Raw genomic sequence first — 27,226 nt, forward strand, 5'->3', positions numbered from 1 at the left:
GCAATACCAGTACTGAGAGGCTAAGCAAGTCTCTTGGGGCTGCATAAGCCTCCAGAGTGGTTGGGAGCGGCAGCAACTGATGACTCCGTAAAGGTCTTTCAGGGGATGGCCTCAACAGACTTGGCACAGTTCCAGAGGCAGCGATCCCTTCTGGGGAGTGAGTGCTCTAGGGAGAGTGTCCCCTCGAACATTTCAGAGACTCTGCCTCTACTGTGCAGTGGTACCAATATACTTGATCGACGTACCAAACGCGAAGCAGACCTAAGTCTTCTCTTTGATACCAGCAAATGGGACCCAGAAGCCACAAACATCTGTGGTGCAGCACTCCACACCAAAGCTGATATGCTCAGGGTGCTTTCCCCATGTGCTGACTCTAGTGAAGACAAAAGGCTGCCTCCACAAGCAAGAATTTGAGCATCACCACTCTTTCTTTCAGCAGGGCTTGAATTCTTTACATGTGTGACATCTGTCACTAGCGTGGGATTCTCCTAGACATTTTAAGTATGTTGGGTGTGGGTCACTAACCAGCATATGCTTAGCGCAAGCCTGGTAGGACTCAAATCCTAGCAAGCAAGGAATCATTTTGGTACTGATCCCCAGTACAAAAATGGGGAAAGATGGCCTAACACAAAAACAATCACTAAAACTAGCTAAAATAGCTACAACTAACTAAATGTTTACAGTAGCAGGATATATAAACAATAGGATCACCATGCATGCCGTTTTGGCCAGGACAGTCCCTTTCTTAAGCCCTGTTCCAGCCGTCCCAACTTTTTTTCGCAAAAGTGCTTTTTTAGCACTTTTGTCAGAGAAGTGGGATGTGGAGGAACGTGCAAAGGGGTGAGCGGCAATGCCAGCCCCACGCAGGGAGGGAGGTAGGCTTGGGTAGGGGGCAGGCTGGGCTCAGACAAGCAGCAACGCCAGCCCCCCCTCAAGCAGGGGGCAGACAGCGCTTGGGTGAGCAGCGATGCCAGCCCCATGCTGGGAGGCAGGGGACAGGGCTCGGGAGAGCAGAGACGCCAAACCTGGGGTAGGGGGGCAGGGCTCAGGCCAGCAAAGGCTTGGGGGGTGGGGGGAGAGAGACTCCTCAGGCTACCTCCACACGGTGTCCCATTTTGCCTTTGGGAAATACGGTCACCCTAATATACAAGGATTGAGGGAAGTACTTGTCACAAGTCTGAAGTCGCTCTGACATGCTTCACTGGAGGTAAGAAGGAACCGAGGAGCATCAGGGGCCGCTCTGCCCTCTTATACCAGCATGCAATAGCATGTAGCAACAATGAGCACTTGAGCCACCCTGGTGGGTATCACTGAGGGAAAAAGTTCTTTGTCTAACTGTGCATGAGGTGCGCACCCACCTACAGTGGAACAGACATCTTCAAGCACTCAAAGAATAACTCTCAGAAATCAGGAGGAGTCAAAGGTGCAGGTAACCAAGTAACGATCACACTTGTCTCTTTAAGGTTGCGTTATATTATTGTCCTGTCCTCCTTTACAATTCCTCACAACTTAGTAGCATTTGATAATTTTATTAATGTACTGTTAACTCCTTCTTTTAAGTAATTAAAGATGTTAACATTTTTCTTATAACCTTCTTCCTGTAGAGGGAAACCCTTCTCTCCTCCAAACAGAAATTGTATTTATCTGAATTTATAGAAATATATCTATAGATGTCCATCCTATGGCCTGGGTATCTATCCCCTAGGTTAAAATGCACACAATAGTATAGAAGGACTGCCTCAACCATGAATATAATCATACCAACCCTCAGTCCAGCTGCTCCTGAAGTGCAGGAAAGAGAAAAGCTGGGCTTTATGGGCTTGCCCGGAAGATTAACAAATCCATATCTGGCACATAAGTTGGGTAAGCAACTTTCCAAAACAGAGGATCTCTCACAGACCATGCCCTGCCAGCAGCCCACTCCTATACTGAGGGGTCTCCAGCTTGAGCATCTTTGCTCATCTCAACTGTTTCAGTATGTCACAGGGAGAGGGGAAATCTCTCCAGCTCCAAACCCTATTATCACATAAGAGAAGAGGCCAGCTGGGATCCCTCATGGTGGCAGCAGCAGACAGGAAGAATGAAGCAACTCAAATCCAGAAGCAATGGGGAAGAGGAAGCTGCTCTTGGGCTGCCTGCAGTTGAGGAATGTGGAAGAGTAAAGAAGATTTTCCACCCCCAAAACCGTTCATTTACAGAAAATTAAGACAAGCAATCTCACCCCAAAGATACTCCCCTGTAATGAAGGGAGAGAGCAAGTGTCCCCAAAACACAAGCAACAAAGGCAATTTGATAAATGATAGATAGTGATACATGAACTCTATCCTTTTTTGAAGGTGGTGGGGGCCTCCAAGCAGAAACAACCCTCTCCCAAATATGCTGGACCACCAAGGATGTCCAGAAAGGGGAAACAAAACTATAAAGAATTTAATCTGCTTGATCATACTGGTTAGCTGCGTGTAACAGTTTCAAAATCCCACTTTTTCCAGTACGCTGAGGTTTACACAGTTCAGACTTCCCTAAAACATGGAGCTATCTGGAGAAATGACCTTTTCTGCTATTTACAAATATTTCTGTAAACTCAATTTTTATAGACAGACAGATACATAAAATTAGTGGAAGAGAGCAAACAGCATATAGAGAAGCCATAGATATTGAGGAAATCTTTAGATTTGTGTTAGGAAAATACTTTTGTTTAGTAAAACAATGTAAGATATGACCACCACAAATTAACTGCAATACTTTGTCGTGCCTGAACATGGTAGGAACTAGTGTTTCAGGTTCCGTGCCCTAATCTACAGGAAGTTGTAAAAGCAGTTCTTCAGCCTGAGTGACGCTAGATGTTTAATCCAGGTTAATACAAAGATAGGAGGATGGCAGAAATCTAATTTTTCATCATGCAGTAATTAAGCTGTAGCGTCAGTATGGAAAAAAAATGAGTGATTTGGTTAATTATTTAAAATTTAGAGGATACCTTTGACTACAGTTAAATGACAGAGGCAATACACAAACAATACCCAAAGTTATCCACTGAATGGGCGTATACCATAAATGTTTATCTTCTGTGTAATATGGAACAAGAGCTTGAAATGTGTTAAGCCCTGGATTCGGAGAGGTGCCTTTTGCTGTTGCTGTGAAAATTCACCCAGACACTGGCTATTCATAAGCCTCTGAAAATGACAATTTGCACATGCCCTGTAAAGCTTGTCACAGACTCGCTGCTAAAATCTAGCAACATTCCATCTGCACTGAGCATGTTCCCATGCTCACTGGCCCACTATCTGCACTACGCACACTCCCAGGCACCACCATATTTGAACTTTAGATGGCATACAGACACAGGCCTAGTAGCAGCATTCCCACCTCCACCCATTTTGGCACAGAGGCTGTCATGCTGGAATGGAAGCCAGGAAGAGACTACAAGTTCTAGTCAGAGATGGAAATAGAACCCAGTCTCTATTATGGCAGACCCAAGTCCAATAAACCACTCTGTCTTTCTGAAAGAATGTGCCAAATTTATGTGCTTGGCTGTGCTGTCTGTCACCACTAGACCCTACTCCCCTCCAGAGTGAGGAACAGAACCCATGACTCTCGATTCCCACAACTCCCTAGCTGTTTTGCAAATAGCAATATAAGCCAAAGGCAATGCGTATTGCGTGTCACACAGACCTTTACTGGCTGGTCCACATAAAAAATGCAGTGGTGAAGGTTTGTGCCATGGATCTCATGGTCCTAGGTTCAAACCCTGATGATGATCCATGCACAGGGTCAGCATGGTTCCACATAAAGAAACTTTTGGTTTTTTCTGTTTGCTTTAATAAAACCTAGGAACTTACATGCGAATAACTACATTCAAAGGGCAATAAGGTCGCAAAGTCAACCACTCAAAAGTCAGAAAATGCAAGAATTAACTTTACCCATGCAACCTTTAAAAAAATCAGCTCAAAGAGTGTTATGGTTTAGCCCAACTTAACAGGTACAGTCACATAATATTTAGATAAAATCCTCATATTTCAATAAGGTCAATATAAATTTTCAAACAAACCTTAGACAATTACATGGGAAAATAGTGGAAAATCATAATAAAGTCAGCAGGGCTCTACACAGGCACAGGGGTTAACCTGCACAGCTGGTAGGATCATGGTCTTAGTTACTCTCAGTATAGTTCTCGGTACTTTTTTGTTCACATATCCGTTTTTATCTTGAATTGCATTTTATTTTATTTTTATTTAGTGTTTATATTTTTGTGAACCTTTGTATTTTTAGATTACAATAGAGAAGACTCCACAAGTCCAATCATATCACCCATTACAGCAACTTATTTAACTTCAGTTTATTTTGGGGTTTTTATAAACCACCTTCCTGCTACATTCGGTACATTGCAGATTTTTTTTAACTTTAATTTGCAGTATTCATGTCAGAATTCTCTCTTACTAGAAAAAAATCCTGATCAGATTAACACAAAATCCTTCTGCCCTACCCCAACATTCTACAATTTGCATTTTTTAAACAAATCCCACTCCCTGTGAACTGCATCAACATGAGTCTTTTTACACCAGTTAAACTTCACAGACAAATTACTCAGGATAACACTTTTTAAAGAATCATTTTAGAAGAGGCAAGCTGTAACACCATGTTTAGATGCCAAAACAGCTTTTGAAAAGTGGCAGAATTTGAGTTGGACTAGTCCATGAGTTGGAATGCTGATGTAAGGAGTAAACAACTGTTCAAATCATAGCTATTCGATCTGAGCATGACCATTTTTAAACATATGTAATAATATGGCCCAGAAAGCACAAATAAGTTTCAACAAAGTATTATTACAAATTCCAATTTCAGAAGTACACAAATTAAAAATGGTACATGGATAAACCCTTTCAATATATAGTTCATTACAATTATACATTATGGCAAACAAATATTAGTGTACAGCGAGACCAGCAGCAAGGACTAGAAACTCCAATAGGCAACTCCATTTCTTATATGATTACTGTAAGTATTTCCAGGGCTTCTAGTAAAAATTTGTTTGGCCTTATATTTAAATGCCACGGCATCCATTTAAAAAAAAAATTTTTTTTGGCCCTCTGGGTGGTCTCTTAAGACAGGTTCACTGTATGTCATAAAGCATGAACTGCTTGTAGTATGCTTCCACGATATAAAGTGCAACATATCTGAATGCTTTTCAAACCCATTAGCAAATACTGCAGGGCTAAAAACAAAGGCGATGTGCCTTACTAAAACATACTGGCTGTTGACAGACTTGTTGCACCACTAGAAAGACTTTCCAATAGATTTAAGTCCATTTAAATGTTCAGAAAGTCATGCTGAGCAAATAGATTAAATGTTGTCGGATCACCACAATGTCCTCCGGTGGATGACGTATTTATTTATATTCTCCATTACAACAGAGAGGCAACATTATATTAATTGGAGAAGAATCAACTTCCTCAAAGGTCTTGCTCTGGATAATATTTTTATTTAAACACACATTGGCCTTTACCCCCTTTCATCTGCAAATCTATGTAATTCTTCATAGGTTTTTTATTTTTAATCTAATTTTCTATTATACTCTGTATATATAACACAAGCAGCATAGTCCTAACAACGTTTCAATGACAAACCAGTGTGTGCACTAGATATGGCAGGGGTGGGCAAACTTTTTGGCCCGAGGGCCACATCTTGGTATGAAAAATTGTATGGTGGGAAATGAATGCTCACGAAATTGGGGTTGGGGTGCAGGAGAGGGATCAGGGCTAGGGCTGGGGCAGGGGGTTGGGGCATGGGAGGGGGTCAGGGGTGCAGGCTCCAGGCGGCGCTTACCTCAAGCAGTTCCTGGAAGCAGAAGCATGTTCCCTGTCCAGCTCCTACATGGAGGTGCGACCAGACGGCTCTGCATGCTGCCATGTCCACAAGCACTGCCCCCGCAGCTCCCATTAGCCACAGTTCCCGACCAATGGGAGCTATGGGGGTGGCAGTTGGGGTGGGAGCAGCACGCTCAGCCCCCTGTCTGCCCCTAAGCGTACGAGCCAGAGTGGGGACATGTTGCTGCTTCCGGGAACCTTGGCATGCACGCGCAGAGTGACCTCAGACCCTGCTCCCTGGCTGGAGCATGGGAGCAGGGCAAGCCCCAAACCCCGCTCCCCGGCAGGAGCTCGAGGGCCAGTTTAAACCGGCTGGAGGGCCGGATGTGGCCCCCGGGCCATAGTTTGCCCACCCCTGAGATATGGGGACAAGCATTAAAACAAAACATACACACACACGTGAGAATAGACTAAATTGCTTCAAGCAATAAAATAGAAGTATTTTTATATACATTCAAGCCCTGATCCTGTAATGGCCTGAATGCTACCAATTGCAGGATTGGGACCTGAAATTGCTCATCATTTCCCCTCAAGTCTACAGTACTTACTTCTGTTATTTGTTATGCACTATAAGGTGGGTAGAAAGCTGGCTAGATTGTCGGGCTCAACGGGTAGTGATCAATGGCTCCATATCTAGTTGGCAGCCGGTATCAAGTGGAGTGCCCCAAGGGTAGGTCCTGGGGCCAGTTTTGTTCAATATCTTCATAAATGATCTGGAGGATGGTGTGGATTGCACTCTCAGCAAATTTGCGGATGATACTAAACTGGGAGGAGTGGTAGATACGCTGGAGGGGAGGGATAGGATACAGAAGGACCTAGACAAATTGGAGGATTGGGCCAAAAGAAATCTGATGAGGTTCAATAAGGATAAGTGCAGGGTCCTGCACTTAGGACGGAAGAACCCAATGCACAGCTACAGACTAGGGACCGAATGGCTAGGCAGCAGTTCTGCGGAAAAGGACCTAGGGGTGACAGTGGACGAGAAGCTGGATATGAGTCAGCAGTGTGCCCTTGTTGCCAAGAAGGCCAATGGCATTTTGGGATGTATAAGTAGGGGCATAGCGAGCAGATCGAGGGACGTGATCGTTCCTCTCTATTCCACATTGGTGAGGCCTCATCTGGAGTACTGTGTCCAGTTTTGGGCCCCACACTACAAGAAGGATGTGGATAAATTGGAGAGAGTCCAGCGAAGGGCAACAAAAATGATTAGGGGTCTGGAACACATGAGTTATGAGGAGAGGCTGAGGGAGCTGGGATTGTTTAGCCTGCAGAAGAGAAGAATGAGGGGGGATTTGATAGCTGCTTTCAACTACCTGAAAGGGGGTTCCAAACAGGATGGCTCTAGACCGTTCTCAATGGTAGCAGATGACAGAACGAGGAGTAATGGTCTCAAGTTGCAGTGGGGGAGGTTTAGATTGGATATTAGGAAAAACTTTTTCACTAGGAGGGTGGTGAAACACTGGAATGCGTTACCTAGGGAGGTGGTAGAATCTCCTTCCTTAGAGGTTTTTAAAGTCAGGCTTGACAAAGCCCTGGCTGGGATGATTTAACTGGGAATTGGTCCTGCTTCGAGCAGGGGGTTGGACTAGATGACCTTCTGGGGTCCCTTCCAACCCTGATATTCTATGATTCTATTTTATCTCTATCCTGTCTTCACATACAGTTTATTAGCAAGGACCGTAGTTACACAGTACATAAGCATGTGATTGGAGCACTTTGGGCACTACTGCGGTATAATTAATAAACAACAATATGGTGCATACTAAAGCATTCAATAATTTCAGGATAACAAGATTGAGCAGTAACCATAACCCTCAATTTGTTGAGGTTAGCAGTGCATGCAGTTAAGTCATTGGAAATCCCTGTTTTCCTTCACTTCCTTAATGGTGGGACACAAGGATATACATTTCGTACAAAAGATCCTGATTCTGACTGAGGCCCTTAGATCAGCCTTTTTCAAACTTCGGGTCATGACCCAGTACTGGGTCGCGGCATGTCAGGCACTGGGTCACTCTAGTCAGTACCGGCGACCGAGACATTAAAAGTCCTGTCGGTGGTGCTGCCCAGCTAAGGCAGGCTAGTGCCTACCTGTTTTGACACCGCGCTGCGCCCCAGAAGCAGCCAGCTGTGCGTGCAGCTTCTAGGCAGGGGGGCCAGGGGGCTCCACGCACTGCCCCCACCCTGAGCGTCGGCTCCGCTCTTCCATTGGCCAGGTCCCGGCCAACGGGAACTGGGAGGGGTGGGTGCCTGTGGGCGAGAGTCACGTGCCTCCGCCTAGGAGCTGGACTTGCTGCTGGCCGCTTCCAGGGTGCAGTGCCCTCCGCGGTGCCAGGACAGGTGGGAAGCCTGCCTCTGCACCCCGGCTGTGCTGCTGACCGGGAGCCGCCAGAGGTAAATCTGTGCCCCAACCCCATGCCCAATCCCCTGCCCCAGCCCTGAGCCCCCCCAAACCTGGAACCCCTTCCTGCACCCCAAACCCCTCATCCCTGGCCCCACCCCAGAACCTGTACCCCCAGCCCAGAGCTCTGACCCCCTCCCGCACCCCAACCCCTTGCCCCAGCCCAGAGCTCCCTCCCACACCCTGAACCCTTCATCCCCAGCGCTGTTGAGTCACGGGCATCAACAATTTTCTTCAACTGGGTCCCCAGACAAAAAAGTTTGAAAACCACTGCCTTAGATGCTACCATACTATAAACAAACTGTGCTAGAGCTTCAATTCTGCATCCCCGCGGCAATGCGCCCCCCACTCCCACTTGCCATCCGACTGGGCAAAGCACCCCCCCACGCGCCTCATTGGGAGTTCCTCGTTTAGCCCTCGCATGGTGCTGGGCGCTGCACAAGACACAGAATCAAGCCAGTCCCGGCACGGAGGTACATACTTGCAGCGCTCAGGGAGTCGCTGGGCGGGGAGGGAAGCAGGCGAAGGCTGCGGCCAGAGATGGGCCCAGCCCCAGAACAAACCCTCCGGGGCCAGCCAAGCGGGAGCTCGGGGGAAGCTGGGCTCCGGGGGCGGCTGGGCGGGAGGGAGAAGAGGAGCAGCCCCCCCAGACCTGCTGCGCGCCCCAGCGGGCTCCGTGCGGGCAGGGCACAGCCCCGGCGCGGGGCAAGGGGCGGGAACAAGGGAAGTTTCTCTCACCCGCTTGTAGCAGGAGACTCTCGGGGTCGCCGCTTCTCTGCCGCCCCAGCTGCTCGGGCGGGGTGTTGCCGGGGGCTCGGCGCCCTCCGGGGCTCGGCTCCCCGCCGCCGCGGGTTATTGTGGCCGGGGCGGCTTCTCTCCCCGGGCCGCGCTGGGCTTGGAGTTTCCTGCCTGAGTCACTCGCCCAACAGGGAGCCGCGCAGGGAAACACCCTTCCTGCCGCTCCAGCGGCTCCTCCTCCTCCTCCCGCTGCCCCCGGCAGCTTCCCGGCCCTGCCTCCCCGCGGGCAGCCGGGCTCCTCCTACCCCGGCGGACACGCAGGAGCCGGGGCTGGCCGCCTCTGCGGCGGAGCGACAGCATTGATCTGCCCGCGGGCTGGATTGCAGCAGGGGCGCTCCCGGCCGGGCAGCGGGGTCCCAGTCCCCCGCCAAAGGCCCACCGCGGGAGAGCAGGAGGCGGTGCGAAAAATGGGGATCTTCCTATACCACTGATGTGGACTAATGGTAATACACTCCGAGGGACTTATTAGAAATGCAAAAACAACGAGGAGGCCGGTGGCACCTTAAAGACGAACAGATTTATTTGGGCATAAGCTTTCGTGGGTAAAAAACCCACTCCATGCATCTGAAGAAGTGGTTTTTTTACCCACGAAAGCTTATGCCCAAATAAATCTGTTCGTCTTTAAGGTGCCAGCGGACTCTTCCTTGTTTGTGTGGCTACAGACTAACACGGCTCCCCCTCTGATATTAGAAATGCAGATAATCAGTATCTAAACCGTAACAGAGGAATGGAATCTAGGGCCGTAGCTACTCTAGGGATCTTACAGTGGCACAGCTCAGCTGTACCGATGCAGCTGTGCTGCTGCAAGCTGTCTGGTGTAAGCCGCTCTACGCCCACAGGAGAGATCTCTCCCAGCCCTGGTCTACACTAGGAGTTTAGGTCGAATTTAGCAGCGTTAGATCGATTTAACCCTGCACCCGTCCACACGATGAAGCCATTTACTTTGACTTAAAGGGCTCTTAAAATCAATTTCTGTACTCCTCCCCGATGAGGGGATTAGCACTGAAATCAACCTTGCAGGGTCGAATTTGGGGTAGTGTGGTCACACTTCAAGGGTATTGGCCTCCAGGAGCTATCCCAGAGTGCTCCATTGTGACCACTCTGGACAGTCCTCTTAACTCAGATGCACTGGCCAGGTATACAGGAAAAGGCTGGAGAACTTTTGAATCTCATTTCCTGTTTGGGCAGCGTGGCAAGCTGCTGGTGAGTGCAGATCTCATCAGCAGAGGTGACCATGACGGAGTCCCAGAATCGCAAAAGAGCTCCAGCATGGACCTAACGGGAAGTACAGGATCTGATTACTGTATGGGGAGATGAATCCATGCTATCAGAACTCCGTTCCAAAAGACGAAATGCCCAAACATTGAAAAAATCTCCAAGGGCATGAGGGATAGAGGCTATAACAGGGACCCGCAGCAGTGCCGCATGAAACGTAAGGAGCTCAGGCAAGCCTACCAAAAAAATAGAGAGGCAAACGGCCGCTCGGGGTCAGAGCCTCAGACATGCTGCTTCTATGATGAGCTGCATGCCATTCTAGGGGGTGCAGCCACCACTACCCCACCCCTGTGCTTTGACTCCATCAATGGATTATCATGCAGCAGGGATGCGCATTTTGGGGAGGAGAAAGATGAGGAGGAGGAGGAGGAAGAGGTTGAAGATAGCTCACAGCAAGCAAGTGGAGAAACCATTTTCCCCAAGAGCCAGGAACTGTTTCTCACCCTGGACCTGGAGCCAGTACTCCCCAAACCCACCCAAGGTGGGCTCCCGGACCCACCAGGCAGAGAAGGGACGTCTGATGAGTATACCTTTGTAAATATAATACATGGTTTAAAAGCAAGTGTGTTTAATGATTAATTTGCGGCCCATACAGCTGCTGGAAAAGTCTGTTAACGTGTCTGGGGATGGATTGGAAATCCTCCAGGGACATCTCCATAAAGCTCTCCTGGATGTACTCCCAAAGCCTTTGCAAAAGGTTTCTGGGGAGGGCAGCCTTATTCCGTCCTCCATGGTAGGACACTTTACCACGTCAGGCCAGTAGCACGTAGTCTGAAGTCATTGCATAACAAAGCTTGGCAGCGTATGGTCCCAGTGTTTGCTGGCATTCAAGCAACATCCATTCTTTATCTCTCTGTGTTATCCTCGGGAGAGTGATATCATTCATGGTCACCTGGTTGAAACAGGGTAATTTTATTAAGGGGACATTCAGAGGCAGCTGTTCCTGCTGGGCTGTTTGCCTGTTGCTGAACAGAAATCTTCCCCGCTGTTAGCAACACGGTGGGGGGAGGGGTGAAACGATCATCCCAAAGAATTGGGGGGGGCGGGTTAGTGGGGTTTGTGCTGCACGTTAACCTGAAAACCGCAGCCCCTCTTTTTAAATTGCCTACCCATTTTAAATGGCCAACCTGATGGCTGTTTGGTATGGGAAATGAGGGCGCTGCTGTTTGAAACCATTCCCACATGTTATGAAGGTTAAAGAAGCCAAAAGACTGTGGCTTACCATGACTGCCTGGAAGCCAAATTCTGTTGCCTGCCGGCCCTGCGTGTGTGATCTCTCACACCAAACCGGCAGACCCTCAATATAAGAGGCAAAATGCAACCTTGTACCAAATGCACACGTGCTATGTAATGTTAACAACAAGGTTTACTCTGAAAGAGTGTACCCATTGTTCTCTAAAATGTGTCTTTTTAACTACTACTCTCCCTTTTATTTCCTTCCGCAGCTGCAAATGTTTCAACGCTCACACTATCATCTCCTTCCCAGAGGCTAGTGAAGATTAGAAGGCGAAAAAAATGCACTCGTGATGAAATGTTCTCTGAGCTCATGTAGTCCTCCCACACTGAAAGAGCCCAGCAGAATGGGTGGAGGCAGACAATGTTAGAGTCCAGGAAAGCACAATATGAACGTGAGGACAAGTGGTGGGTTGAAGATGATAGGTGGCGTCAGCTTACTCACAGAAGGCAGGAGTCAATGCTGAGGCTATTGGAGAATCAGACTGATATGCTCCGGTGTATGGTTGAGGTGCAGGAAAGGCAGCATGAGCACAAACCGCCGCTACAGCCCCTGTGTAACCAACTGCCCTCCTCCCCAAGTTCCATAGCCTCCTCACCCAGACACTCAAGAACGCGGTGGGGGGGCCTCTGGGCACACAATCACTCCACCCCAGAGGACTGCCCAAGCAACAGAAAGCTGGCATCAATAAGTTTTAACATGCAGTGTGGCCTTGTCCTTCCCTCTTCCCCCACCCCTTCCAGGCTACCTTGGCAGTTATCCCCCTTTTTGTGTGATGAATGAATAAAGAATGCATGAATTTGAAGCAACAATGACTTTATTGCCTCTGCAAGTGGTGATCGAAGCAGGGAGGGGAGAGTGGTTAGCTTACAGGGAAGTAGAGTGAACCAAGGGGCGGGGGTTTTCATCAAGGAGAAACAAAGAGAACTTTCACACTGTAGCCTGGCCAGTCATGAAACTGGTTTTCAAAACTTCTCTGAAGTGCACCGCGCCCTCCTGTGCTCTTCTAACCGCCCTGGTGTCTGGCTGCGCGTAACCAGCAGCCAGGCGATTTGCCTCAACCTCCCACCCAGCCATAAACATCTCCCCCTTACTCTCACAGATATTGTGGAGCACACAGCAAGCAGTAATAACAGTGGGAATATTGGTTTCACTGACGTCTAAACGAGTCAGTAAACTGCACTAGTGCGCTTTTAAACGTCCAAATGCACATTCTACCACCATTCTGCACTTGCTCAGCCTGTAGTTGAACAGCTCCTGACTACTGTCCAGGCTGCCTGTGTACGGCTTCATGAGCCATGGCATTAAGGGGTAGGCTGGGTCCCCAAGGATAACTATAGGCAGCTCAATATCCCCAATGGTTATTTTCTGGTCTGGGAAGAAAGTCTCCCGCTGCAGCTGTTGAAACAGACCAGAGTTCCTGAAGATGCGAGCGCCATGTACCTTTCCCAGCCATCCCATGTTGTTGGTGGTGAAACGTCCCTTGTGATCCATCAGTGCTTGCAGCACCATTGAAAAGTACCCCTTTTGGTTTATGTACTCGCGGCCTTGGTGCTCCAGTGCCAAGATAGGGATATGGGTTCTGTCTATCGTCCCACCACAGTTAGGGAATCCCATTGCAACAAAGCCATCCACTATGACCTGCACATTTCCCAGAGTCACTACCTTTGGTAGCAGCAGCTCAGTGATTGTGTTGGCTACTTGGATCACAGCAGCCCTCACAGTAGATTTGCCCACTCCAAATTGATTCCCGACTGACCAGTAGCTGTCTGGCGTTGCAGGTTTCCACAGGGCTATCACCACTCGCTTGTGAACTGTGAAGGCTGCTTTCATCTTGGTATTCTGGCACTTCAGGGCAGGGGAAAGCAAGTCACAAAGTTCCATGAAAGTGCCCTTACGCATGTGAAAGTTTCGCAGCCATTGGGAATCGTCCCAGACCTGCAACACTATATGGTCCCACCAGTCTGTGCTTGTTTCCCGGGCCCAGAATCGGCGTTCCACAGCATGAACCTGCCCCATTAACACCATGATGTCCATATGCCGGGGCCTGTACTTTGAGAGAAGTCTGTGTCCATGTCCTCATCACTCTCCTCACCGCGCTGCCGTCGCCTACTCACCTGCTTTTGCAGGTTCTGGTTCTGCATATACTGCTGGATAATGCATGTGGTGTTTAGAACGGTCGTAACTGCTGCGGTGATCTGAGTGGGCTCCATGCTTGCCATGGTATAGCATGAGCAGGAGAGCAGAGTGGCAGCGGAATCGGCGGGTGGATGACGATGCTGACAGCAATATGGCACCCGCACGGAAAAAGGCGCAAAATGATTGTTGGCCAATGCTTTCACGGAGGGAGGAGCAAGGTGTAGGTTGGCAGCAGACAGTGCAGTACAACTGCTAGCTGTCATCGTCTCCAGCTCGTGGTGCTGCTGGCTGGGAGAGCAGCCTGAGGCAGAATGGCCCCCTCAAGGATTGAGCTCACAACCCTGGGGTTAGTAGGCCAATGCTCAAACCACTGAGCTATCCCTCTACCAATATTCCAGGTAGGACTGAATCTCAATTAGACAAAACTTAAAGAAGAGAATGACCTGAGTCACTCCCATTTATGTCCAGGTGCCCCTGACAGACCTCACCAAGGTCCGCCAGGAGCACCCATGTCTGCCCAGGCGCCCCGACCCGACCGCACCAAGGCCCAGCCAAGAGCACGCAGTAGACTATGAGGATGGCTACCAGTCGTAATGCACCATCTGCTGCCACAAGGCAATGAGCTGCTGCTGTGTAGCAATACAGTCCCCCGTCTGCCAGCACCCAGGAGACATACGGTGACGGTGAGCTGAGCGGGCTCCATGGTTGCCATGGTATGGCATCTGCACGGGTAACCCAGGAAAAAGGCATGAAACGACCGTCTGCCGTTGCTTTCATGGGGAGGGGGAGGGGGCTGACGACATGTACCCAGAACCACCCGCAACAATGTTTTTTGCCCCATCAGGCATTGGGATCTCAACCCAGAATTCCAATGGGCAGCAGAGACTGCAGGGATAGCTACCCACAGCGTAACGCTCTGGAGGTGCAGGAAAGGCAGCTACCCACAGTGCAAAGCTCTGGAAGTCGATGCTAGCCTCGGTACTGTGGACACACTCCGCCGACTTAATGGTCTTAAGTAGGGACACACACAATCGACTGTATAAAACCAATTTCTAAAAAATCAACGTCTATAAATTTGACCTAATTTTGTAGGGTAGACATAGCCCTATTGACATAATTAAACCACTCCCAAGGAGGGGCAGTACCTATGTCTCTCCTACTGACATAGCGCTGTCCACACCAGGGCTTCTATTGGTGATATCGTTCAGAGGGGTGTTTTCCACACCCCTGAGCAATATAATTGTGAGTGTAGACATAGCCTTAGGGTATGTCTACACTGGCAGAGTTACAGCGCTGGCAATTACAGCATCGCTCAGAAAGCGCTGAAGGGAAAACGCTGTTGTGTGTTCACACTATCAGCTGCCTGCGCAATAAAGTGTTCACACTTGCAGCGGTATTTGGAGCGGTGCACTCTGGGCAGCTATCCCACAGAGCACGTCTTTCTCTTTTGCTGCTAAGACTTGTGGGAAGGCAGAGGGGGTCGTGGGACATCCTGGGTCCTGTCCCAATGACCTGTGATGCATTGCATCGCATCCCAGCAATCCCTGTGCTTCCATCCACATTTGGCACCATCTTTCTACAGTTTGTGTACTGCGTCCCCTGCCTCTTCGGGCTACAGGAATGGACCCTGAACTGTTGACCAGTATGCTGCTCGCTCTGACCAACATGTCATGAGTGGCAGAGGAGTTATTCCTTAAACTACAAAGGCAAGAGGAGTGTGACATTGATCTCGCCACACGTAGTAGCTACGATACTTGTGGCATGCACGAAGGTGCTGACCAGAGTGCAATGCCACTTTTGGGCTTGGGAAACAAGCACTGGTGGTGGGATCACATCGTGATGCACGTCTGGGATAATGAGCAGGGGCTGCAGAACTTTCAGATAAGAAAAGCCACATTCATGGGACTGTGTAATGAGTTCCCCCCAGGCCTGCGGCGCAGAGAATGAGAGCTGCCCTGTCGCTAGAGAAGCGCATGGTGATTCCACTGTGGAAGCTGGCTACTCCAGACTGCTACTGATCGGTCGCTAACCAGTTCGGAATGGGAAAGTTGACCACTGGATTCATGTGGATGGAAGTGTGCAGGGCCATTAATCCCATCCTGCTCTGAAAGACTGTGACTCTGGGCAACGTGCGTGACAGTATGGACGGTTTTGTACAAATGGGCTTCCCTAACTGCAGAGGGACGATAGATGGCACGCGTGTGCCAATTCTGGCACCAGAGTACCTAGCCCCAGAGTACATTAATCACAAGGGGTATTTCTCAATGGTTCTCCAGGCACTTGTGGATCACCATGGACGTTTCACAGACATTAATACAAGCTGGTCTGGAAAGGTGCATGACACACACATGTTTTGGAACTCTGGCCTGTTCAGGAAGCTGCAAGCAGGGACTTTCTTCCTGGACCAGAAGATCACCATAGGGGAAGTCAAAATGCCCACTGTGATCCTGGGAGACCCTGCCTACCCCCTAATGCTGCGGCTTATGAAACCATACACGGGGCAACTTGACAGCAGCAAGGAGTGGTTCAACAACAGGCTGAGCAAGTGCAGAATGACTGTTGAGTGTGAATTTGGCTGTTTAAAAGCCCGCTGGTGATGACTGTATGGGAAGCTGGACATGGCTGATGAAAATATTCTTATGCTTATAGATGTGTGCTGTATGCTCCATAATATTTGTGAAAGGAAGGGTGAAAGCTTCACTCAGGGCTGGACCGCAGAGGCTTAGTACCTGGAGGCAGTTTGAACAGCCAGAGACTGGGGCTATTAGAGGGGGGCAGGGCCATAAGGATCAGGGATGCCTTGACGCAGCAATTTGAAGCTGAAAACCACTAATATTTGTTGCTATGCTCAGGAGAGCAGTGTTTGTAATGCTAGGAGGTGATTGGTGCAGACGATGCAATATGAAGGTTTAACATAATTGTCTGTTGCTTTGCAGGGCTCTGTTTGCTTTCAATTAATAGAATAAAGACTGCTTTCAAAGCAACACAATTCTTTTATTAAAAGAACAACCACTGGAGGAGAGAGTCAAACAAAAAAGACCCATCAGCAGTGAGGGCGATGAGGGAAGGGAAGGTCTCAGGAGGAGGTGGGATCCCAGGACGGCTAAAGATTTGTGTATGTCCAGGATCATATCCAACCTTCTCCTTTGGAGTACAATACAGTGAGTACTGTACTTCAGCAGGGCCAAACTGCAGAGGGATGGGTGTTGAGCGTAGTGGGAGTCTGCAGTGCTGGACCATGATGGGGGAGGAGTGGAATGCCGTGGGTATAGACTGGAGCCAGGATGTTGATAACAGTGTGTTGGTGGTGTCTAGGGGAAGCATGGAAAAGAGTTTTGTGACAGTGGCTGCAGGGGAGGGTGGGCATGGAGCTGCTCGGTTTGCAGAGCTAGTATCACCTGTAGCATGTCTGCTTGGCGCTCCATAATGTTTAAGAGCCACTACGTGGCTTCATGCTGGCACGCCATGTTCTCCTTTCGATCCCTCTTCTTGCTGTCCCTCCACTCTTTCAATTCCTGCTTCTTGGCCGCGGAGTGCATCATAATATCACACAGAAAGTCCTCCTTAGTTCTTCTTGACCACTTTCTAATTCTGAGCAGCCATTCACCCACCAATAACAAAGAGGGAGGCTGGGCTCCCGAGGTCATCCCTGTGAAGTTTAAACACAACATTTTACAGAAGCAGCATTGTTTACAACACACAGAACACCGATTCAGTGATTTAAAACACCGCCAGTACTCAGTAAGCCAGTACTGTCACTAACTGGCTGACCCCAGGCAAGCACACGAGCCACAAGACCCCCAAAATGGTGAGTAGCCGCGGGGCAGGGTAAATCACTCTTCCTGGACCCTGCTGTACACCGGGCACCTGGCTCTTGGGGAAAGCCAGCACTATTGTGGGGACCTGATAATCATTCCTGTCCTCACACTTTCCACAGGAGGTGATCATTATGGAAGATATCTCGCTGCTGAGGGTGAGAAGGGAATCAAGGGAGGGTCTTCTCCAAGACTGTGGCTTCTGCCCTGGCCCCTATGTGGTTCGCCTGTGTGCAGCAATGGTCTCTCCCCGCCCACCCAGTGACAGCACAGTGGCACGGGCAAGAAACAAAGCAGCTCTGCCAAAGAACCTGCGGCAGCGGATTGCCCAGTATCTCCACGAGAATTTCCTGGAGATCTCTGAGGCAGATTCCCATGAAGTGAGGGAGTCAGTCAACAGCCTGTTCCGCTGCTCAGACTAGGCGTGCGGTGGGAGACAAGCCGGCTTTCTGCAACCCTCCTGCCCCCAACAACTCGCTTCAGCAATTCCCAAAATCAGATCTACTTACCAGGGGCTTCCTCTCCTGTTTGTGCTTCGCCAAGATCTGACAGCTGTGACTAGATAGCATCCTCCAGGGTAGAAAAGAGCTCATGGCTGCATGCATTTCTGACCTCCGAGTCATCCTCTGCCTCTGGGTCTCCCTCCCCCTCCACATCCTCATTTAAGATTTCCTCCTCCTGGCTTAGTCCACTCTCGACTGGCACACAAGCCAACGAAGTATCCACAGTGGTCTTCTCAGTGGAGGTGGGGTCACTGCCGAGTATTGCATCCAGCTCTTTGTAGATCCAGCAGTTCATGGGCGCAACACCAGAGTGGCGGTTTGCCTCCCACACCTTGAGGTAGGCGTTCCGCAGCTCCTTCACTTTGACCCTGCACTGCAGTGCGTCCCGGTCATGGCCCCTTTCTGTCATGCATCATGATATCTGTCCATAGGTATCATAGTTCCTATGGCTGGAGCACAACTGAGACTGGACAGCCTCCTCTCCCCAATGCTGATGAGGTCCAGCAGCTCAGCATTGCTCCGAGCGGGGGGGATTGTCTGGTGCGTGGAGCAGGCATGGCCACCTGGAAAGATGCGCTGAGACCACTGCATGCGTCACCGAGCAAACGGGAAGGGGACTTTCAAAATTCCAAAGGAACGAATGGGGTGGGGATGATGGTTGGTCACCTAAGGGCAGGGCAATATTGTTCAAACTGATGACCAGAGAGGCGAGAACAGGCATTGTGGGACACCTCCTGGAGGCCAATTACAGCATTGTAATCAACCACGGTGTCTACACTGGCACAGCAGCGCTGTAGCCCCAGAGCAGAAAGCTCTATGCCTCACATTGGGGTGGTTTTTTTTTTTTTACAGCACTGCAACAGTGCAGTTTCTGCACACTAAGTGGCTTGGCAGTGTGTACACCTTGGGAATTACAGGGGGGGGGGGAATGTGTTGATGAGGAGCACAAGGCTCAGGACTTAGGGGCAGGGATTGTGCCACCTTCTAGGTTTGGAAAGTGATTAGAACACTATTATTGAAATAATAAATTCTGCCAGAACAAATAATCATAATAAAAAATTCTGGTTAGAACCTCAATATGGGGTCATTTAGGAGTTACATTCCTGGCCCAACATGCAGGCTCTTTCCTCACTAATGCAACTTCGCTCTTGCTTCATACCAAATATATATAGCCTAAATAATATAGTGGCATTGTCCAGGGAAGCTCTCTCTCCACTGATGCATCTGTTTCCATCTCTAAGGACTTGTCTACACTACAGAAATTTGAGGTGCTACCCGCTGTGCTGTCAAATTATTCATACACTTAAAGTACATACAGTAGAACCCCGTTTATCCGAGCCTCCATTATTCAGCTCTCCGTATTAACCGAACCACCAGTGCACGCACAGGAATGTGAGAAACTGACGCTTCAGACCCAGGCAACGGGCTGTCAACCCGTTCTCCTGATTATCCAGATTTTTGATTAGGTGATCTGGCCCTGGTCCCAATTAGATTAGATAAACAGGGTTCCACTGCACTTAAGGGCTTTGCTGGATCAGGAGCTAAAATAACATGAAATCCCATTCTATTTTTCTGTATTGTGTATAAATTCTAACAATATGTCCTTACATTTCTAGTCCAAGAAGAAAATGACCCCCCCGAACGGACTCAGGCTGGATATACCTCTTTGGGGACTGCAAACTGGTAGTCACTATTGAAAGGCAGGACAAGAATCTTGAAAAACTCAGGGAAAGGCACAAAGGGGCACTTGCCTTAAATCGCTGGACAGTCCCCTTGCATAGAGGAATACCATGATTTGTGGGGGAGAAAAGGGTGTGGTTAAAGCATGCTATGCACCAGGGCTCTGGGCAATTGCAAGCAGATCCTACTGACACCAAGACCAGAAATGTAAAAAAAGGGCACCTTATCCCTTCCCTACACACATGTAAAGCTAGACTAGAATCAAGGATCTGGGCTAGTATCTTTAAAGAATCATACTTTTAAAAAAAACATTTAATATGCATTGCCTCTAGGTGATGCTAATATGTGTCTTTTTGAACTATCACTGGTTTCAGAATTCAGAGTAACAGCCGTGTTAGTCTGTATTCGCAAAAAGAAAAGGAGGACTTGTGGCACCTTAGAGACTAACCAATTTATTTGAGCATGAGCTTTCGTGAGCTACAGCTCACTTCATTGGATGCATACCGTGGAAACTGCAGCAGACTTTATATACACACAGAGAATATGAAACAATACCTCCTCCCACCCCACTGTCCTGCTGGTAATAGCTTATCTAAAGTGATCATCAAGTTGGGCCATTTCCAGCACAAATCCAAGTTTTCTCACCCTCCACCCCCCCACACACAAATTCATTCTCCTGCTGGTGATAGCCCATCCAAAGTGACAACTCTCTACACAATGTGCATGATAATCAAGTTGGGCCATTTCCTGCACAAATCCAGGTTCTCTCACCCCCTCACCCCCGTCCCAAAAACCACACACACAAACTCACTATCCTGCTGGTAATAGCTCATCCAAGTGACCACTCTCCCTACAATGTGCATGATAATCAAGGTGGGCCATTTAGCAGCCATGTTAGTCTGTATCAGTAACAAGAACAGGAGGACTTGTGGCACCTTAGAGACTAAACAAATTTATTAGCGCATAAGCTTTCATGAGCTACAGCTCACTTCATCGGATGCACTATCAATGATTCTTAGGAAGGTATAAAAGTAAGTTCTGTATTCAATGTATGTTGGGAACCACTGATATTAAATATTTTATTTTTCTAAAAATCCAATATACCCACACAAATACACTCTCCTGTTCATTTTAAAATGCTCTGATAATTAACCTTCTTGACAATCCTTTTTTCCTATTTTGAGTGTTTATAATGAAGCTCAAAACTCAACTAGTGAACTAAGTTATGCAATATTGTAACATGAAGAGAAAGTACTCTCTTTGTTAATAAGCCTATTTTGACTGATTTTTATCCACCATTGATCAGATGCTTTAATTGACCCATACACAATATCCACATATTTTCCCTCAGAAGTTACAATTAATTCAGAACCCATCAGGAGTATACACAATTTTTAAATTGTTCCTTCCAATGCGTACTGTTATGCACTGGACTATGTAAAGCATAATCTGAGATTTTATCTGCTTCTACAAAAACAACAAGGAGTTCGGTGGTACCTTAAAGACTTAACGGATTTATTTGGGCATAAGCTTTTGTGAGTAAAAAACCCACTTCTTCAGATGCATGGAATGAAAATTACAGATACAGGCATTAATATACTGGCATATGAAGAGAAGGGAGTTACCTTACAAGTGGAGAACCAGTGTTGACAAGGCTAATTCAGTCAGGGCAGATGTGGTCCACTCCCAATAACTGATGAGGAGGTGTCAATACCAAGAGAGGGAAAATTGCTTTTGTAGCAAGCCAGCCACTCCCCGTCCCTATTCAAGCCCAAATTAATGGTGTTAAATTTGCAAATGAAGTGTAGCTCTGCAGTTTCTCTTTGAAGTCTGTTTTTTTGTTGAAGGATGGCTACTTTTAAATGTTATTATACAGGCTAACACGGCTAGCCCTCTGATATCTGCTTCCAGTCATCCTCCTGGTCTGATGAGCCAGCAATTTTTAACATCTCTAGTTCCTAAGGCACCATGCTACTAACCTCTTTTGCTGAGAACTGACCATTTATTCATATTCTAGACCAAGATTTTTCTGAGTTTTTTTCCCCAACCAGATTTCCACTCTTCTAAATTTTCTTAAATATCTCTTCTGTGAAAGACTATAAAAAGCCTTTGGAAAGTCAGAGTAAATCATCTATATCAACCAATTCTCCTTATTCTCAAATATTTCATTAATGAGGTCAAAGATGTCTAACAGTTTAAAGAGACATATCTCCTTTCAGAAACCATGCTCTTTTGTCATTATATTATAGGCATATCTATATACTTCTAAACTGTTTTTCTGGTGCTGAAATAAGATTTACAGGTCCACAATCTGTCAGGGACTGCCTCAGAAGAGAACTTTTTTCCTAAGAAGCTACCAATATGGAAGTCTTTATAAGGCAGTTGCTGAGGTAAAGACGACTTGGATCTTGTTTTTCTTGAGGGCTTTTGCACAATCTCTACACAGACTTACAGGAAAAGAGAAGCACTGGAAAGTTTGTTTTATTGTGAACCTCAGCTATTGAGAATGATTGGCGTGAACAAGATAGGGAAATAAAAAATTAGATCCAGAAAAGAAAGAAAATCAACTGTTTTTATTGCTGCTAACACCACACTGATGTTACTTCATTTTGAATTTCTTTTATAGGTCACAACCAATTATTCTCTCATTTCAGGTTTATTATGGATCTTGGACATCCTGGCTTCATTTACACTGAAATGCAGATATATTTTTATTTATGATCTACTACCGCAACTCTCTGGTCCACCTGAATCTGACTTGGATGTAAGATCTAGATAATAGCTGTTTTTTCTGGATATTAAAATACTGGAAATGTAACCGGGGGGGATTACAGGCATTTTTGAAAATTCTATACATTAGCCTCTATTTTTCTCTACTTTTCTATCATTTTCACAAGTTGACCACCATTTCCCTAATCTCTTGAATTACTTCTTCAATGTCTTACTTCCTATTTCCACTTCTCGCTCCTTTTACTTTGGTCAGTGTCCCACAGGGTTCCATCTTGGGGCCCTGTCTTTCTACATCTTATCCCTGAGTGGCCTCATCCACTTTTCTGTCTTCAGTTATCTCTGTGCTGACCTCTTCCCCTCTGTTCAATCGAGGGTGACGAGATGTCCCGATTTTATAGGGGCCGTCCCGATATTTGGGACTTTTTCTTATATAGGTGCCTATTCCCCCCGCCCCCTGTCCCAATTTTTCACACTTTCTATCTGGTCACCCTAGTTCAATCTCACATTACTTAAGCTCAAGCTTAAACCCTTGTCTATCCAAAATCTGTCTGCCACCCCAGTCACAGCAGTCCTCCTTTACAAGACCCTTTACTGCTGCACGTCTCCTTAAACATCAGTTTCCAATACTTTGTCCTCATTTTCCAGGCCCCAGATAGTCCTACTTGTGCATCCATCTTATTTCGGGGTGCCTGTCATTCTATTTTGATCCTATACTCAGCCAGTTCCCTCCCTATAATTCCTGTCCCTCCCAATGCTCAGAATGACCTCTCTGGACCTATAAACCTCCTTCTCCTCCTCAAGTTACATTTTCTCAGTCATTTACACCATGAGCCTTTTACTGTAAAGTATATGTAGTTTATAAAATTAACTGTTCTTCTGGAGGTTATCTTTTTAGAGTGGAAACTTTTCAGGAGGCAGATGTCTTTTTTCATATTTTTAAAACATTGACCAAGGAACTATTAAAACAATAGCCTTGGACTACTCCTGAGAGGATTAACTGATCTGTAATAGCGAGTTCAGGAAATCTGAAATCCTTCCATCTAGTGGCATTTCCTGGAACAGACAAGAGTTTCAAATCAGACGTCACCTTTTGAAAGTTTGGAGTGTTCTGCAAAGAGTCTCTTTTTGAAACTTTCCCTTCTCTAAACCAGACCTTTTATCAGATGGGATGTGTCATAATAATTAGGCCTATGCATTTATCCCACTTGTGAGATTAACAGTGGGAAACTAGATAGAAGTTTACAAAGTGTTTCAATAACTTATTAAAACAATAATTGTTGGTGGGAAAAGGTGCAAGAGAGACTAATTTAAATAAGATGACTACTGATGTAACTCAAGAACTGCATTAAGCTCATGCCTGGTAAACAAGAGAAGTGCAAGACTGGAAATCAATGAACCAAAACTGGTGTGTCACTAACTACTTATTCGTGGACAAAATAATGAGGGAATGAGCTCATTATTGGAGTTTTTATAAAGAAGACAACTTCTGGTGCAAAAATTAAAAGAAGCTGTCTGCCAGCAACTGCTGCAGTAACCTTCATGGCTGCCTGCCACCCACCCCCTCTTATGACCCCAGGATCCACTGTGACACCAATGGGCCTTCATCAGCTGGATGGAAAAAGGTGTCCTGAACAGATTGGTCCAAAAAAAGGGACCTACCTGACATCACCATCTCCACTGGCTCTGGCTGAAAGCCAACAACCTGGGATGTGAGTCTGTCACATCTCCCTCCCTTTGTGTATCTTTTTCCTATCCCTCTCCTTTTGCCTTCTGTCTAGTAACAGTCTGGCTTAGCTGGCCAAGACTATATATTTTGCAACAGTGCCATGAGCCTGTAAGTAAAGAGGTAGTTAATAGCAAGGTTCTAAACACACCAATGCTGGTACAAATTTGCCAGGTCTCAGAGTGGCTGATAAAATGGTGCATTGTGCCTTTGTTTCTCCAGAAGTGAGGCTGCACGTCAGAGTCAACAGCAGAGATAGAAGCAGCACTTTCTATCTTTACTGATTTTTTTCCTCTCGCCTCTTATACATGTTTGTCTTCTTGGAAACAGGACTGAACTTTAACAGCAGTAATCACCAGTGCTCCAGCCCATCTCAACTAACTTCTTTGGGAAAAAGAGAAAGAACAGTTAACACCCTCTTTAATACTAAGAGACCATCGGACAGTAGGGTTTCATTCTAAAAACTCTACAGCAAAGGGAAAGGGGAAAAGAATTATGGTTATAATGAAAGCCTTACTTAACTTGCATTTCAAATGCTTTAACTTTTTTCCTTCTTTTCTGTATCTTTAATAACAGATTACAGAGAGTTTTAATAGCGTTTGGGCCCTGGTACTACGCTGAGGTCTCTGTATACCAAACCTGAACCTTTTTTAAAACGTTAGTGTTGGACAATAAAAGGGTTATGTAAATAGCTGACTCTGGGCCCATATATTCCAACTACATTAATACAACAGAAGCCAGCCTGAGCCAAATCTCTTTTCATTATCAGAGACAGAGCGCGAATGCACATACGCATGCACAGTTTCTCTCCCCCTTAAAAAATAATCAGCTCTAGTTTTTCCATGACTAGAGCTGTCCAATCTGAAATCCTATTTGAAGGGGGACTGGAGGAACCCAACATAACAAAAGGCCCTCATCGTGAAAGGGGAAAGGGCCACAGAGACAATGAATCAACTAAAGCAGGGGGTAACAAATGATGGCAGTGGGGGTTACAAGTGTAAATCAAGGGAACCAGATAGGGACACTAAGCAGAAAACCCAGCACAACACCCACTGCTCTGTGAAGGAGTCGAGATTTTGGAGGGGTTAAGGTCCCACAAAGCAGCCACTCTCCACCATGTACTCCTAGGCTGCTCCCACAGATTTTCCAAGTGAAGTTATTGCTGACAGTAGCTGCTGTGGAGGGGACTCACAAGAAGTTAATGCTGCATCAAATGTGGCAGGTATTTTGGTTTTGTTCAGCCACTTAGCTAAATGTAACACCTAAAGCAGGTTGAGAGAAAAGAAAGTTAATATTTGGGTGGAGCTAGGAGTAACCAATGTATATAAAAAACCACCAACAATCTTATCAGTCACGTTTTTAAAGTTCAGAAAACAAAGTATACAACTACTTGTTATATGGCCAAACAGCATATGAATATACCAGAACCAGTGCAAGCAACTCCTGGACCTCAGCGCCCAAGTACAGCATGCTAAGGCTACTGTTGTTAAACTGGACAAGCAGCAAGTATTTATGGATATATCAAATACAGGTACACTACAGAGCATGGTATATCATGATGGGAAGAGACCAAGGTGGAATGAAGGTACAAATTACCTTTGATGACACCCCGCCCTTCAAAGGAGGTCCCTCCAGAAGTCTGAGTCATAGCAGTAAAAGGGAAGCTGTGCTAATATGGTATAGGTTTTGCTTAGATAACATCCTATAATAAGCTACAGACTGACATGGAACATACTAGAAGGCACCAGCAGTTTCCCTGTCTATGACACACCAGTGCTGCCAGCTTTCTCATGATTTGGTGCTGCTCTTAAAGGCCCTGCTCCTGGAGTCATGTGATTACACTAAAATCTCAACTTTTATTTTAAAAAAAAAATACTGAGTTTCTAGTCCCCGTGGTTGCAGAGGGAAGCTCGGAAATATGAAGCCTAAAGGCTTAGGGTTGGCAGACTTGACCTGAGCTCAGACAGCCAAAAAACTTTTAAAACTTACAAATTCATGACTGTATTTCAGCAGAAGTACAGATGCAAAAGTAGCATTTCAATCAATCTACAGGCTCTTTTTATTATTTATTTAAAACAGGTGACAGGACAAGGCTGCTATTCCCAGGATTAGAGACTGTTTCTTTGCAGGTGGTAAGAAGGAATTGAGTGGGTTGAATATACTCCATCTTTTCTGCCCCTGAGAGGGGGGTAGCACAAGGATATGTAGGGCATGTGTGTGACCCCAAAGAACACTGCTGGTTAAAAGATTCTGATTTGTTGAGCAAGAGGCACATGCACACCAGGAGTGAGATCCACATTTACAGACGCTTGAAGAACTACCAATATCGGAGGCTGGGTTGCAAGAGACCAGGAAGCTGGAGAAGGGACAGATCACCTGTGGAAAGGCCTGGAAGAACAAGGGAAGGGTAAGGAGCTGAGAACAAGTATTCTTGTACTCCTCATTCTCACAGTTATAGTATATTCTACATATGTGCTTTTGATCCTAGTTAAAAATGGCAAGTATTTAACATTTATTGCAAAATTAACGGAAACTATTTTAAAGACTTAATCAGCAAATATTCTATTTTACAAAATAGTGAACAATTCCTTCTTCACAAGAAGAAACATTTCATGTATTTTCAAATCAGCTACTTTTACAAGACAGCATGAATCTGATGTTATAGCATACTAACACGCAGGAAAAAAATACAACCACAACCAATACTCATTAAATATTGTACATAACCATTTACAGTTTCAAACAGTCAATGAAAGGAAATTATATCAACTGCCATTTATCTACCTATACATGTATTTCAGTATAAAATGCTAATTTTGAATAAATAATGTTGCAGATGAATGCTGCAGGAGTTCAGTTCTTGAGCAGTTCAATGCACTTTGGTCTTTTGTTAACTTTGTTCCATGCCAGCCATGAGTGACAAAGCTAAAGACTCCACTGTGAATCAAAACAGATAAAAAAATTAAAACATTTTAAACATTCTTGTTTATATCACTCTGCCAAGGTTTACTGAAATTGTCAGTTTTATAGCTTACGAGGCAGATATCTTTTATTATTCAAATGACAAATA

General features: G+C 46.5%; 2 protein-coding genes across 3 annotated transcripts in view; both read right to left on the bottom strand.

Moving 5' to 3' along the window:
• Window positions 1-9,172, bottom strand: part of CYFIP1 (cytoplasmic FMR1 interacting protein 1) — a 133,954-nt gene extending 124,782 nt beyond the window's left edge. The window contains exon 1 of one of the 2 annotated variants that reach the window (XM_084634969.1): window positions 8,998-9,172. The gene's annotated coding sequence lies outside the window, so the exon portion shown is untranslated. The remainder of the gene's footprint in view (window positions 1-8,997) is intronic. The other variant, XM_084634968.1, reaches the window with a different exon arrangement.
• A 12,025-nt stretch (window positions 9,173-21,197) lies between these two features.
• Window positions 21,198-27,226, bottom strand: part of TUBGCP5 (tubulin gamma complex component 5) — a 49,680-nt gene continuing 43,651 nt past the window's right edge. Inside the window, exon 23 of the mRNA XM_084617876.1 lies at window positions 21,198-27,093. Coding sequence (XP_084474002.1) covers window positions 27,047-27,093 — 47 coding nt within the window. The 3' untranslated portion in view covers window positions 21,198-27,046. The remainder of the gene's footprint in view (window positions 27,094-27,226) is intronic.

Source organism: Lepidochelys olivacea (genome assembly GCF_965140295.1).
Source record: "Lepidochelys olivacea isolate rLepOli2 genome assembly, chromosome: 1".
NCBI lineage: Eukaryota > Metazoa > Chordata > Testudines > Cheloniidae > Lepidochelys > Lepidochelys olivacea.